Consider the following 14,955-nt stretch of genomic DNA (forward strand, 5'->3'; position numbering starts at 1 on the left):
AAAAGCAAGTCTCAGTATTTTCAAACTTTCTCCGTGGCCACCCAGGGTCCCACCCTTCCCGCCCCCACCGACCGCAGGAGCAAGCACCTGGCGAACCCGGCGCACACCTGGGGAGGGGGTGGTATCCCAACGGCCGCGTTCCGAGTGGGGGAGGGGAGGGGAGTCTGTTCCTTCCCCCCGCCTCCCGGCGGTGACTCATAGCCGAGAACTGGCCGGCAGAGGTGAGCAGCCGCGGGCAGGGGCCGGGGGCGGGGCCGCCAGGTCTGGAAGGTCGACTCCGCCCCGCCGAGCGTCCAAAGCGCGCAGTCCGTCGGCCAGCTCGCACCGTGCTTTCGGCCCCGGGGCACCTAGCTGTCGTCCTCCCGACGCGCGCGTCCCAGGCCTCGTGCCGTGCCGCCGGCCAGTGGGCTCCCGGCGGCCTACTCTGTCCGCGCGTCCTCCCGCGAGCCCCCGGCCCGCTTCGAGCCCCTCGCGCCCTTGTCCTCGGCGCGCGCAGCATGGCGCCCCCCCACGTCCTTGCGTTCGGGCTCCTTCTCGCCGCAGCGACGGCGGCGGTGGCCGCGGCCCAGGAAGGTGAGGAGCGGATTGTGGGGTTAGGCGGACCAGGGGGTGGCGGCCCTCGGCGCCCTAGACGTAGACTGCGGGGACGGGGCGGGCGGCCGCGCTTCTCCGCCCGGAGACGGACGGCGCGGGGCTGCCCAGGCTCTCTGCGGGTGGGAGGCAGCGGGAAGGCGCCCACTCGCGCGGGCCGGAGGGAGCAGCCTCGCTTGGCGCTCTGCGCGCCTCTCTCGGGAAATGGACCGGGGCAGGGGCGGAGGGGCAGGCGGGGAGCAGAGTGGCTGCGGCCGCGGCCGCCTCGACGTGCCCACCTCCTTCAGCCCCTGCGCACTTGGGGTTTTGGCGAAGCGGAAACCTGCCCGGGCCGGGAAGGGACTCTGCGCCTGCGACCTGCGGCCCCGCCCCTCCCCGGGCACCTGCGGTGGGCCCCGGATGTGGGTCTCGGGCGGGAACTGGTGGCTGCGGTGAGGCCTCCGGGGCCGCTACGCACCTGTGCGCGGGGAGGAGGGCCTTGACTACGAGGTGTGTGTATGTTTTCTCTTTAAGGATCATATAAATAATGCCAAGTTTATTGTAGGGAACCCAGATATATTGATAATCGTAAAGAGTAAAAAAAAGTCATATTGGAACCACTTCAAGAGAATCCCGTAATTAATAATTGGGTATATTTTTCTTTTAGACATTGCTCTAAACATTACCCTAAACCTAAACACATTGTTTTATGTCTTGATTTTTTTCCTCCTACATAATATACAGAGTTTTCCGTTTCCTTTAGTCTTGAAAAGCATGATTTAAATGGTATAAAACAATCTATAGCCTGGAAGGTCGCACCATTATCCTAATGTTGGACGTGTAGTTTGATTCCAGTTTTTCTTACTCTGGAATAAACATCTTGGCTGCCATCTCTTGATTTATTTGTAAGGTGGTGGCTAGCAGTGAATTGTCAGTTAGCCAAAGTTTTGTGGAAAGGCTTTTGTAGTCTCACCAGCAGGGCTCAGCCTAATTCATTACACTTTCAAAATAATGCAGTTTAATCAACTCATGTTTTTTCAACTTCAATCTGAGGCTAAATACTTAATTTTAAATTGCCTTAAAGTGATGATAGCTGCCGTAGGAGTATGTTCAGAAAGTCTGATTGGTCTCTTTTAAATTTCACATTGTTTAGGCATAAATATGTGCTCTGAGCAGGTATAGCGTAGTGCTGCATAAGATTTTAACTCCTTGAGGACCAGCACTATACTTTCTCCTTTTATGCCCCGATACTGAGTTTAGTGCTGGACAGATTATATAGGTGGTTTGTATTGATTATAATTTAAACAGGGAAAAACTAAAGCCAACTTGAGATATGAAGGAGCAATATATAAATTCTTTGGTCTGTCGTAATTAGTTTTTGTTTTTAAAGTTTGCACTCTCTTAGCTAGACGAAGAAATTAGATGTGCTTGCCATTTGAAGTTAAAATGAACTTTTGAGATAGTCGAAGATATAACTATTAAATTGACATCAATATCCAGGATGGGCTGCTTAATAGCACTTTCAAAATCAGGTTCTAGAATTTAATTTAGTTAGGAAACGCACATCCGGAGGTACCTCCAAATTCAATTGAAACTATAATTTTTCTAAGATACGAAATTGTCCAAGGGTTGAATATGTTCCCATTAAGTCTCAAGAAGCATCTCTTATTAAGAAAATGGGGTGGGAAGAGGGAAGTAATGTGAGTTATTCACTGATCATAGAATTGGTACCTTTTTAAATTTAATTTTTATTATATATTGGGATCTAGTTGATTTTACAATGTGTTAGTTTCAGGTGTACAGCAAAATGATTCAGTTATACATATATCCATTCTTTTTCAGATTCTTTTCCCATATAGGTTATTATAGAATATTGAGTGGAGTTCCCTGTGCTATACAGCAGGTCCGTGTTATCTGTTTTATTTTGTTTTACTTTTTAAGTTAAAAAAATTTTTGGCCACGCCGCATGGCATGTGGAATCTTAGTTCCCCAACCAGGGAAGGAACCCACGGCCCCTGTACTGGAAGCGTGGAGTCTTAACCACTGGACCGCCAGGGAAGTCCCTTGGTTATCTATTTTATATATACTAGTGTGTTGTTGATTTTGGGGAAAAGACTCCATGACCGACAGGCAAGTGTTTATCTAGCAGGACAGGAGGAGGGAAGAAGCTGAGTCTGGGAGTATCATGAAGGCAAAGCTGAATCTGGTGTTTGGAGGGTTTATTCTTGGTTTAAAACACAAAAAATTGGAATGCATGTAAATTAGACTGTCTATATAATATGTACAAACTGTTCAGCATAGTGTCAGCCACTCCAATTATAGCTGAAAAATGACACGTTCAGGACCACTTTTTAAGGCTGTATGTTCCTGTAACTTGGACATTATTGTCAGAACATAATTTAGCTGATCCACCATCAGAGTTGATAGTTGGATCCTCATTTTTAAAGTGGATTTTTTTCCCCTGCAGGATGTGTGTGTGAAAACTACAAACTGACCACAAACTGCTCTGTGAATGCGCATGGTCAGTGCCAGTGTACTTCAATCGGTACACAACATTCCGTCATTTGCACAAAACGTGAGTAGAATATCCTCATTACCTTTAAGTTTTATTTTGACTTATACTTCTTTAATTGATTTGTCTTGAGTCGGGAAGCATTTAATTGGCTTAAATCTGAATCATGTTATTTTGTCAACATTATCTCATCTCTGAAGTTTCTTACGATTTAGAAAGTGAACCTGGGAACTTGTAAGTCTACAGTAATCTTTGGCCCTAGAAGTTTGGAGTAAATTAATTTTTTTCCTTAAGCATACAACTGCAGTTATTTTTCACTTTGACATGATGCTTTCTTTGCAGTGGCTGCCAAATGTTTGGTGATGAAGGCAGAAATGAGTGGGTCAAAGGCTGGGAGAAGAGTGAAACCAGAGGGTGCTATCCAGAATAATGACGGGCTCTATGATCCCGAGTGTGACGACAAGGGGCTCTTTAAAGCCAAGCAGTGCAATGGCACCTCCACGTGCTGGTGTGTGAACACTGCTGGGGTCAGAAGAACCGATAAGGACAGTGAAATATCCTGCTCCGAGCTAGTGAGGACCTTGTGAGTTGGGCTGCCTATAAATTACTTGTTTTCATGCTTTTCGGATTTGTTTAATTAAATTTAGTTTTGAACATGTAATATGATTTTGTGATTTAGAATTCAAAAGATAGAAGAGAGTGGACAGTGACAAGCCCCCATCCCATCTCAATCCCCCATTTACTCAATTTACTTCCGTAGAACTGACGTCATCAGTTTACGCCATAACCTTCCAGAGATCTTCTGTGAATTTACTAACAATGTTTTTCTTATTTTTAAATTTTTTTCTTATGGTAGCATACTAAACATAATTTTCCTTAATATATTTTTACTTAACACTGTTCAGTATTTTAAAGTACGATTAGTGTTAAAATGTGTATGAATGATTTAAGCTATGTATATATTTGCTCATTTATTGTGTCTTAAAGCGAGGTATGATTGTTTCAGGGATTATGTAATGGAAAGGAATGGAAACACACTCCAGCTAGCTTAAGCCAAAAAGATTTTATTGGAAAGAACTAGAAAGACCAAGGCAGGGACTCTCTCCACTTCTGTCTTCTGGAGCCTTGTGGCCACTTTTCTGTTTCTCTCAGTGCCGTTTTGTCTCTTCACATGAACATGACCCAACATGACCAATTAAGCCTTAGCTGCCTATATATTACATGTTTTCATGCATTTTGGATTCATTTAATTAAATTTAGTTTTGAATATGTAATATGTGATCTTGAGTGTGGTGACCAGAGGCCAGAGGGTCCATGTTAGAAAGCCTGAGTTCTTTATGAATGATGTATGTGAGGGCCAAGGAAGAAATGAAGGGCATATCTTTTGTATAGATCCTTTTTCTGTTAATTCTCCTGTAATTCCACTTGGGAATTTGGGTATTAGCATATTAAGAAAATAGTATAAAGGGCTGAGTTGTTATGGTCAATCAATACTGTCTTTTTACTTTATAGCTGGATCATCATTGAACTAAAACACAAGACAAGAGAAAAACCTTATGATGTTCAAAGTTTGCAGGCGTAAGTGCTGTTAAATGCATTATGTTTGCACAGTTGGTACTCAGAACTTCCATCCTACACCATTAGATAAACTAAAACAAGTCTCAATGGGTTTTCATATTTCTGAAAAATAAAATACTGTAAATAATATTTTTAACTTTTTAAAAAAAATAAAGGTGTAAGAATTGTACAGATTCCTGTAGTACCCTTCGCTCAGATTTACCAGTAAACATTTTGCCACATTTTCTTTTTATATGTGTATGCATATGTGTGTATACTTTCTATATCTATCTGAGCATGTATAAATATTATTTCCCCAGAACCATTTGAGAGCAAGTTCTAGATGTCATGCACCTTGACCCCTAAATACTGTGGTGTATCTTTTCCTAGGAACAAAAGGCATTCTCTTACATAACCACTATACAGTTATCAAATTCAGGAAATTTAATGTTAAACCACATTGTGCCAGTTTTCCCGATGTCCTTTGTGGCAATTTTTTCTCCTCTGACCCAGGACCCAGTCTAAGATCATGCACTTAGTTGTTATGACTGTTCAGTCTCTTTAAATATGGAACACTGCTTTGGCCTTTCTTTGTCTTTGTTTTTCCAATAAAATTTAAATTTTTAATTAATATTTGAATTATAAACCATGACATTGATATTTTTGAAGAGTATGGGCAAATTGTTTTGTAGACTATCCCTCAATTTTGGATTTGTCTCATGTTTCCTCATAATTAAATACAGGCAATTCATTTTTGACAGGAAAGCTACTTAAAGTGATCTTGTGTCCGTGTCAGTATTTCACATTGGGAGGCACACGACATCAGCTTGTCCCTTTACTAGTGATGTTAACTAGTGGTCAGGGTGGTGTCCACCAGGTTTCTCTACTATGGAGTTACCACTTTCCTCTTTGTAATTAATAAGTATAATCTGTGGGTAGATACTTAGATACTGTGTAAATATCCTGTTTCTAGTCAAACTAGAACTCAACAGTTTTTGCATCAATTATCATGATGATAGTTGCAAAATGGCATAAAATTTTTTATTTACAGTGCATTCAAGGAGGTAATCACAAGTCGTTATCAACTGGATCCAAAATATATCACAAATATTCTGGTAAGATTTTTTTTTTTAGCAAGTGAGCTTTAACAGAAAATTGGTCTGATAGTTTGGTTTGGGTATGATTTTTGATAGTGGTTAAACTGCATTTGAATAACAGTTTAAGCCCTGGGCACTTAATCCTGCAAATCCCCTGTTACTGTTTTCCTTCGTAGTCTTTGAAAACCTCAGTTTACCCTTAAAGAAAATGTAGTGTCTCTTACTATTCCTAACACATGCCAGTCTTCACACCTTGGAAAACCTCTCTCTGTGGTGGTTTTTGACAATGCTTAGGATGCTACGTAGTCCTGTTTTCTCTGGTTTCAGGAGCTAGTCTTTAACCAGTTAGCCCTTCCTTAACTCTTTCAACTTTGGTTGAAAAATGCTTGAATAGTGTGATGGAACTCTTTCAAGGCAGAAAATTGCTGTCATTTTTTAAAAGACTTTTTGGTAGGGACAGACATTTTTCCTTCCTAAAAACAGAACATGGTAAATGCCACTGCATTTTGGATTGCATTTCTTTAGCATTTTAGCATTAAAGTAGTTCTAACCAAATAAGGTACTTTAATATCTTGTTTAAAATCTTTTGAAAATTCTCTTTTGAAAAGAAAATTATAATTATCTTTGGTTGCATTGCTATTTTAATTCCTTTGGATAGATTTTTAAAACCTCCCAAAGATTTTGAAATTATTAGTGATAAACCCAATTATCCACTAATGGCAACATGCAGATTATAGAAAATCAAACACTGAATATTCTGATTATTGAACAATGATATTTTCATACAGTTTTGGTTATAGTAATATTAATTTGTATTTTTCAATTTTTCCCCCAGTATGAGAATGATGTTATCATTATTGACCTGGTACAAAATTCTTCTCAGAAAACTCAGAATGATGTGGACATAGCTGATGTGGCTTATTATTTTGAAAAAGATGTGAGTATAATCTTCCTCATTTTATTCCTGTGTTTAGAAATGTAATGTTGTCTATCATGCCTCGGTGGATTCAAGATCTTTCATCTGTTTCTCTACTTTTAGATCAACTGTATGAATAACTATTCTCCAACTGGTTCTCATGCTGCAATTAATTTTGTCCTCCTTGTCATTCACATGCACCTTTCTTATACACCTTTCTTACTTGTTTGTATATTTATGCCTTTTTATCACATTGTTCTGTCTAGAATATCTTCTCTCCTATGATTCTTATTACCTCCTTGGCAGTTATTTAGTTTGTGAGTGTAGCCTTCCCCTACTATAATTTGCATTAACAAGAGACTATGTAAAAAATGCTGTGTAACTGGTGTGATTAAAATGTTTGTTTAAACTTTAATATACTGAAGTGAGCTATTTTCTTTTTTTTTTTTTTTCCTGAGCCCATCTCCTGGAATTTCAGTTACGTGTATGTTAGACCACTTGATAGTAACCACAGGGGCACTGAGGCTTTGTTCCTTTTTTTAAAATTTTTTTGGCCGTGCTGTACAGCATGGGAGATCTTAGTTCCCTGACCAGGGATCGAACCCGTGCCCCTGAAATGGAAGCATGGAGTGTTAACCACTGGACCAGCAGGGAAGTCCCTAAAGTGAGCTATTTTCTGATGAGATCTGGGATCCACTTCAAAATAACAAGGCCAGGGAATTCCCTGGCAGTCCAGTGGTTAGGACTCCGCGATTTCACTGCTGAGGGCTTGAGTTCGATCCCTGATCAGGGAACTAAGATCCCACAAGCCAAGCGGTGCAGCAAAACAAAACAAAACAAAACCCCACAAAACAAACAAACAAAACAAAAAACCAGGCCGGGAGAGGCTGGAAGGGTGGGGATAGAAGGAAGAGTAGATAAAATAAGGTTGGCCATGTGTTTATGTTATTGAATCTGCGTAACAGGTACATGGGATCTCATTATACTATTCTTTCTACTTTTGTATATGTTTGAAATTTTCCTGTCATTAAAGTGGTGGGTATTTTTTGTTTTTTTCTTTCTTATGTTTCAATGGATGAGATTGTTATCACCAAACCATAAAGATTCTTGGCAGCAGTTCTTTTGGTACATAATTGGCATGTAATTCTATGTGGCCATGGTAGGTTATCTTAACTATTTTAAATTGCTTTTCTTCTTCTCAATGTAGGTTAAAGATGAGTCCTTGTTCCAGTCCAAAAGGATGGACCTGAGAGTAAATGGGGAACTACTGGATCTGGATCCTGGTCGAACTTCAATTTACTATGTTGATGAAAAACCACCTGAATTTTCAATGCAGGGTCTACAAGCTGGTATTATTGCTGTCATTGTGGTTGTGGCAGTAGCAATTACTGCTGGAATTGCTGTGCTGGTGAGCATAGGACAAGTAAAATTTCATTTCAGGGTCTCTTCTTTGAAGAAAAGGCGATAATGTGAAAAAGCCACAACCGTGTTCCAAAACAAGTTAATGAAACCGAGTTTTCATTTTTTGTAATCCTTTATGCTGAATGAATCTATTGCATTTCTGGTCCCTTTTTATAAAATAGTCAACCTTATGAAGCAAGAAAGGATACTGATCTGAGAAAAGCTCGTAGCTGAGCACCTCACAGGTTGGTTACATTGCTATCAAATAGCAAACGTCCTTCAGTTGTCCTCACTGCACACAGGAGTGCAATTCAACACTGTTGCCAGGGTTAGTGCAAAATAACCTGAATTCCCAAACCATTGAGTGCGGTGAAACTACAGAACACAAATTAATGTTAGCATAAAAAAGAATTAAAAGGGATAAATATGAAGCAACAGTTCAAAATAAAAGATTTCATGTAAACTGAACTTAGCAGTGCTTCAGAAGAAGACTGTGTCACCTGAACAAGCAGCGTTTGTTCTCAATATGTAAGGGTACTTCAGCATCAGGAAATTTTACCAACACAACAAATTCAGAAATAGATTTGATGGTATATGAGAAGTTATATTTTCAGTTCAGCAGCATTATCACACTTGGCTCTCCATCTGGAAGAAAACAAAAGTTGGATTCCTGTTTCACCCCACCGGGGCTGGCCGTACTGCTCAACTGTGTGTGAATAGCACGTTTTGGAGCACAGCAGCGTGAAAGGCGTTGGGCAGTGCACCCATGTTCAAACACATTCTAGACGGCTTATAGTTCAAAATGTTAAAGAATAAAATAAGTCTCAAAAGTAATTTAGGAGATGTTGTACAACCTTGTGGTAAAAGAAACCAAGTAAGGTGGGAAATCTGGAATCCATGAAGGAAGAAGTATATATTTGACTTCATTGAAATTAAATATTTTGTATGGCAGAGATACTGTAAAGTGAAAAAAATGTCAATGATAGGCTGGGGGAAAATATTCACTATGCATAAAACGGGTTCTTAGATATAAAGGGTTCTTAGAAAATGATGAGGAAACTAAAGAAAGAGTGGTAACAAGTGTGAATAGACAATTTACAGAAAAGGAGTTCCAGATGGCAGATAAACACATGAAAGGTTCATCATGGAAATCTAATTGTCCTACAGAAATGAAAGCACAAGTACATAAGGAAGCATGGTCAAGGTCATGTATTCCAGCGTTGCTAGTAAGGGTGAATCTGGAAACAACCTGAGTGTACATCCAGAGGAGGATGGATGAGTAAACTGTGGGGTATCCATGCCATGGAATAAAGTGGCTATTAAAAAGAAGGAGTTCAAAAAAAAAAAAAGGAGTTCAATCTATAGCTTTTGATCTGGAAGGATTCCTGTGATGTGGATACAGGCTGTGCAAAGAGGGAAATGATACTCTGCATGATCCCATTTTTTTTTTGAGACCCCCTAAAACTTATGTGCATATGTTCATATATTTGTATTAGGATGGAAAAAGAAGTGGAAGAATGCACACTAAGCTGTTAAATTTCACTAAAGATTATTCATTGTTTTCTCAGTGCATTTGAGAAACAATGTCTACAGATTTTAAAATTAAATTTGTTCATATCAGAATTGTGTTCATTAAAAGCATATGTGTCAATTTAGACTAACTTTTTGTTTGGGTAGCAGTCCTCAAATAGTAATCATTTTTCTTCCATATAGGTTGTTTCCAGAAAGAAAAGAATGGCAAAATATGAGAAAGCTGAGGTAAGTGGATTATTTAGTTAAAAGGCCCTTGTTTAATCTCTTACTCCTAATAATACCTATACCTTCCAGACACTGACAGGTCTCAGTTACACTTGAGTCCTTTTATAGTATAGTCCTTAGGGTCTTAGGGAGAGTCTCACAATGCTAAATTTTCTTGCACAAGTTCCATAGCAGACCAGATTATATTGAATTCTGACCACTTATTGGCTGGGCAAGTTATTTAACTTCCCTTAAGCCTCCATGTTTCCTTTATCTGTAAGACGGGGATAATAGTACAGACCCATTGTAAGGATTTAATAAAGTAATCTGTGTAAAGTGTCGATCCCATGCTTGCCGCACAGCAAGATGTTTGCCATCCATAGTAGTTGTCATCATCTTGTCTCGGTTCTGCCTATAATTGTGCGATCTCAGACAAAGCATTTAATTCTAAACTTCAGTTTCCTCACCCATAAAGTAAAAGGTTCGTAATAGAAAATGAATTGGTTCTTCCTATATTTAAAAATGGTATACATTTAACAAAAATGTTACCCATTCTTAAAGATCTAGCTTACCTGCTACTTCCCCCTGTCATTTTGGCCATCTTATCTCTAAAAAGCAATTTGGATCATGTACTTAATGTATGCTTCCTTGTAATGTACCTTTTAAAAAAAAAATTTAAATAAGTCATAAATGTGGAAGAGAATTTTCTTGCTTTCCTTTTTGTTTTTTAAGCTATTTTCAGAATGAACAAAAGACTGGATCCAAAATTATTTTAATTTTTTCTTTTTCCCTCTATTTCAGATAAAGGAGATGGGTGAAATGCATAGGGAACTCAATGCATAACACTAATTTGAAGAGTAACTATAAGAAGGGAAATTAGCAAACAGGCTCAGATTACAAACGTATGAACATGGGGCAAAGAGAAGATCTTTGAAGACCACTATTGTGTTAGTTAACATCACATATTTGTAACAGTTAAACCTGTACTCAAAATATAAGCAGTTTGAAATTGACTTTACTAATCTTAAAATTTGACCACAAGTGTCATATATATGCAGATCTGATATAAAACCCAGAATTTGAACTGCATAGTTTGAATTATTTATGCCTAACATTGAACGGTGTGCATTAAATATGCTTCCACAGTAGAGTCTGAGTGACTATTGTCTCATCTGTTTGTGATTAAATAGCTGCCTTTCTGTCTACTTTGAGTCTTGTACATATAAATGTTTTTTATGAACTATGAAATAAAACATTTAAAAAATGAGTTTCCTAACTTCATTTGAATCATATTGAATCAAATTTCATAGTATACAAATAAGATAATAGGTTAAGAAATGCTCTGAATGCTAGCTACAAATTAGAATTTGCGTGAGTCCTTATAATCAAGTATATTCAATATAAAATTTATAACCTGTAGTGTGTAACTTCTTTTTTTTTTAATAACATTTTTTAAAAAAATTATTTAGGCTACGCCAGGTCTTCGTTGCAGCACGCAGCCTCTTTAGTTGTGGCATGTGGACTTCTTAGTAGTGGCATGCAGGATCTAGTTCCCCCACCAGGGATTGAACCTGGGCCCCCTGCATTGGGAGCATGGAGCCTTACCCACTGGAGCACCAGGGAAGTCCCTGTAGTAACATCTACACAGAAAAACCAAACAATTTTATTCTGCATGCATCTAAGATTCTATTTTAGACAAAGTGGCATTTTGACAGACACTTAATACCTTGAGGCTGAATTGATGGAGAATGTTGTGGACCATGAATTCCATGGTTGGTTGAATTAGAAGCACCAGTTTTTCAACTGAATAATTATGGTACAAACACATTTTATATGAAGTTAAAGTATCCTGAAATATTTTGCTTTTCTTAGGAAATTTTTGAAAACACTATGAAAAGAACATTAAAGAAAATATAAAAACTAGATTTAAACATTTACCTATGATTTTTATCCCTTCCATAGTAGGCAAATTCTAGGATGGCCCCTAAGATTTCTTACCCATGATATATGTGCTCTATGTAGTTTCTTCCCTTAGAGTATGGGCAAGATCTGTGAATACGATAGGCTATCACCCCTGAGATTAAGTTATATGGCAAAAGTGAAGGGATTTTGTAGATGCAGTTAAGATCCCTCATCACTTGACTCAATTAAAAGGGAGATTACAAAAGAGTGCCTAAAAGTAAGAGACAAAAAGCAGAAATAGACGTGCTCTCCTGTTAGCCTTAAAGCAAACGGCCGTGTTTTGGAGAGAGTCCCCTATCAGGAAATGGCAGGCCGACCCTCGTGGCTGAGGGCCTCAGTCCCTCAACCATGGAAGTGAATTCTGTCAACAACCAGTGAGCTCGGAAGAGGCCCTCAGCTCCTGATGAGAGCAACCCTGGTGACATTTTCACTGCAGTCTCGAGACCCTGAGGAAAAGACCCAGTCACGCTTTGCTTGGACTCCAGACCCATAGAAAGTGAGGTGATAAATGTTTATTGTCTTAAGATGCTAAATTTGTGGTAATTTGTTACACAGCAACAAAAAGTAGTAGTAGAAAGTAATGAGAATTTTAAAGACAGAATAGCAGATACAAGGAACAGCCACCACCGCAGGGCTGAGACAGCACCCAGGGAAGAAACCCTCTACTTCCGCCAAGTCCCACACCCTGGGCTGGAATCCAGACCTTGTGGGAGAGGGCATTATGGCTTGATGAAGAGCAGAGAAGTTGCTGTGGTGCTGCACTGGCAGAACTTTTTGAAAATCTCTCCTGTGGAACTTACTGGAAAAATTTGCTCTCAAGGGCAGGAGTCATCAAACTACAGCCTGCAGCCTGGTCTGCCACCTGTTTTTAAACAGTCTGGGAGTTACGGATGGTTTTTGCATTTTAAATGGTTGAAAAATTTTAAAGAACATTTCATGATATGTGGAAATTACATGGAATAAAAATCTGTGTCCATAAAGTTTTATTGGAGCACAGCTACACTCTTTTGTTTATGTGTTGTGTGGGGCTGATTTGCACTACAAGGGCAGTTGAGTAATTGTAACAGACCGGGCCAGTGGAACGCAAAGCCTAACTATTACTCTGGTCCTTTACAGAAAAAGTTTGCTGACCCCCGCTCTAGGGTGCTGAGGGATAGCTCCTCATAGGGAGGTGTCCTGCCCGACACCTACAGCACTGTATAAAGCTGCCTTTTATAGCTGGGGTGTAGCGGTTGGTGCTCCGGGAAGCTGCCATCTGCTGTCCAGGGCTGCAGAAGCCCTGGGTGCTGCAGGAGCTGGACACTGGGGAAGCAGCAGGTGCCACAGGGGAAACAATACCCTTTCTTCTTGCAGTGTCTCTCCAGCGCCCTCTACCGACAAAGCTTCAGAGCATGCACAAAGGGTGAATTTGGAGCTAAGAGGCAATAAATCAGTAACTCTTCAACCCAGTGCCCTCTAGTTTCTGTTCTACCTCTTCTGAAGCTACTCCTGCCAAAAGTCAACACTGACCAGCTAATTGCCAATTTCCCCAGTATCGAATCGTTTGATCTCTCCACAGCTTATCACCACAATGACTGCCCCATATCCTACCCCAGTATGTTGCTTACAGATTTTCTTCTTTGGCTTCACTGGCATTACTCTCTGTTTTGTTTTGTTTTCTCTTCTGCTGACTCTGAAATACTGATGTTCCCAGGATTTATCCTTTCTTCTATTTTTTCCTCTCTTTTTCTTCTGGGAGGATTTCATCATTCCCTTGCTTTAGTTACCATCCAAGTCCTGATGATAACAGAAATACCATCTCCGTTCTTGTAATTCACCCTGAGTTCTACACTAAACTACTTTTCACTTAACTAGCCTTTAATGGCCTCATCATCTTCCTCCAAAAACCTAGTGAACTCTTATATTCTCAGAATCAGTTAATGGCATTGTCACCAGGTACCAAGTCCCAAGTTCTTTTTTCTCTCTTAACTTCTCCATTCTTTTAGTCATCAGGCCCTGAGATTCTCCCTCAGGAATAAATCTGCCTCTAATTTGCCTCTCTTACACATTTTCACTGATCTCTTTGCCACCAATTTATTCCCTTTCTAAACCAAATCCCACATTGCTCCCAGAATTATTTGCCTAAAGTTGATCATAGCACTTTTCTGCCCCTTCCCCCTGCCAGTCTGGCCCTGCACTGGGTGCTGTTTCCCCTTTTGGCTGCCCAGCATCCCGTCTCCTCTTCCATTTGGGGAGAATCCTCCTGTGTGTGGTATTGGGAGCCAGTTCTCCAACTCCCTCTGCAGAAGTTTAAGGGTGGTTATCCTCCCTCTGCTCTGAGCATCAGGGCACAGGCACCTCCACCTAGGACTTGGAATCTTGTGATGAAAACAAAGAACAGTTGAGAAAATTCTCAAGGGCAGCGATGGGGTGAGACCAATGGCAGCCACAGGAGTGTTCCACGGGTGGGATCCCAGCCCTCTAGCTATGGTCACTCTGCCTGGCCTCTCGGTTCCTCCTTTGTCTCCAGTGCCAATACCCTGCTCCAAAACTTTACCACTTGCCTAGATGTAATTTCTGGCTTCCTTCCTCTTCACTCCCAATCCTTCCTGTGTATTATTCCCAGAACAACGAAAATGGTCACAATCTACCTTATTTCCCATTATACTTCAATATATCCAACTTTGCTGCATTCAAGATTTTCCTTCCCATTCCTCAAATGTTCCTGTTCCCCAGTCCTTTTATACTTTGCTTGGGCTTGACCATGCCTTTGCTTATGTTCTTTCTTTTCTTTTCTTTTTTTAAATTGAGGTATAGTTGATGTACAATGTTATATAAGTTTCAGGTGTACAACATAGTGATTCACAATTTTTTAAGTTTATATTCTTTTCTTTTTTAACATCTTTATTGGAGTATAATTGCTTTACAATGGTGTGTTAAAGGTTATATTCCTATGTTCTTTCTTACATCTGGAATATCCTCTACTTAGTCAAGGCCCAGCTTAAGATTCCCTTTCATGAAGCCTTTCTTTTTTTTTTTTTTCCCCCGCCCCCCGCCCCCAGTCCCCAGTCCATGAAGCCTTTCTTAACACTTTAGTCTCAGCTCTTTCTACTTCTTTCAACATGAAGGGGATCAGGATATGCTACCCCCAAATATGCCACTTTGGCATAAGGATTTTTTTGAGCTAAAGGCAATTGAGAATCAACAGATGCAGAAAGAGTTCT

At 40.2% G+C, this 14,955-nt stretch overlaps 1 protein-coding gene across 1 annotated transcript; it reads left to right on the forward strand.

Annotated features, from left to right (window-relative positions):
- Positions 1 to 276: 276 nt before the first annotated feature.
- EPCAM (epithelial cell adhesion molecule) lies at positions 277 to 11,057 on the forward strand. The gene is made up of 9 exons (XM_061211285.1): positions 277 to 573; positions 3,038 to 3,145; positions 3,425 to 3,665; positions 4,595 to 4,660; positions 5,691 to 5,754; positions 6,572 to 6,673; positions 7,860 to 8,060; positions 9,767 to 9,811; positions 10,592 to 11,057. The coding sequence occupies exons 1-9, from the start codon at positions 498 to 500 to the stop codon at positions 10,631 to 10,633; spliced, it is 945 nt and encodes a 314-aa protein (XP_061067268.1). The 5' UTR covers positions 277 to 497; the 3' UTR covers positions 10,634 to 11,057.
- Positions 11,058 to 14,955: the final 3,898 nt, after the last annotated feature.

The sequence above is a fragment of the Eubalaena glacialis genome, chromosome 14 (assembly GCF_028564815.1).
Source record: "Eubalaena glacialis isolate mEubGla1 chromosome 14, mEubGla1.1.hap2.+ XY, whole genome shotgun sequence".
Classification (NCBI taxonomy): Eukaryota; Metazoa; Chordata; class Mammalia; order Artiodactyla; family Balaenidae; genus Eubalaena; species Eubalaena glacialis.

Bases quoted from the DNA above. Each gene is read 5' to 3' on its own strand.
- EPCAM (XM_061211285.1), top strand. From the start codon at position 498: ATGGCGCCCCCCCACGTCCTTGCGTTCGGGCTCCTTCTCGCCGCAGCG. The intron at 4,661-5,690 runs GTAAGTGCTGTT...TTTTATTTACAG, and splicing joins GATGTTCAAAGTTTGCAGGC to TGCATTCAAGGAGGTAATCA. The intron at 6,674-7,859 runs GTGAGTATAATC...TTCTCAATGTAG, and splicing joins CTTATTATTTTGAAAAAGAT to GTTAAAGATGAGTCCTTGTT.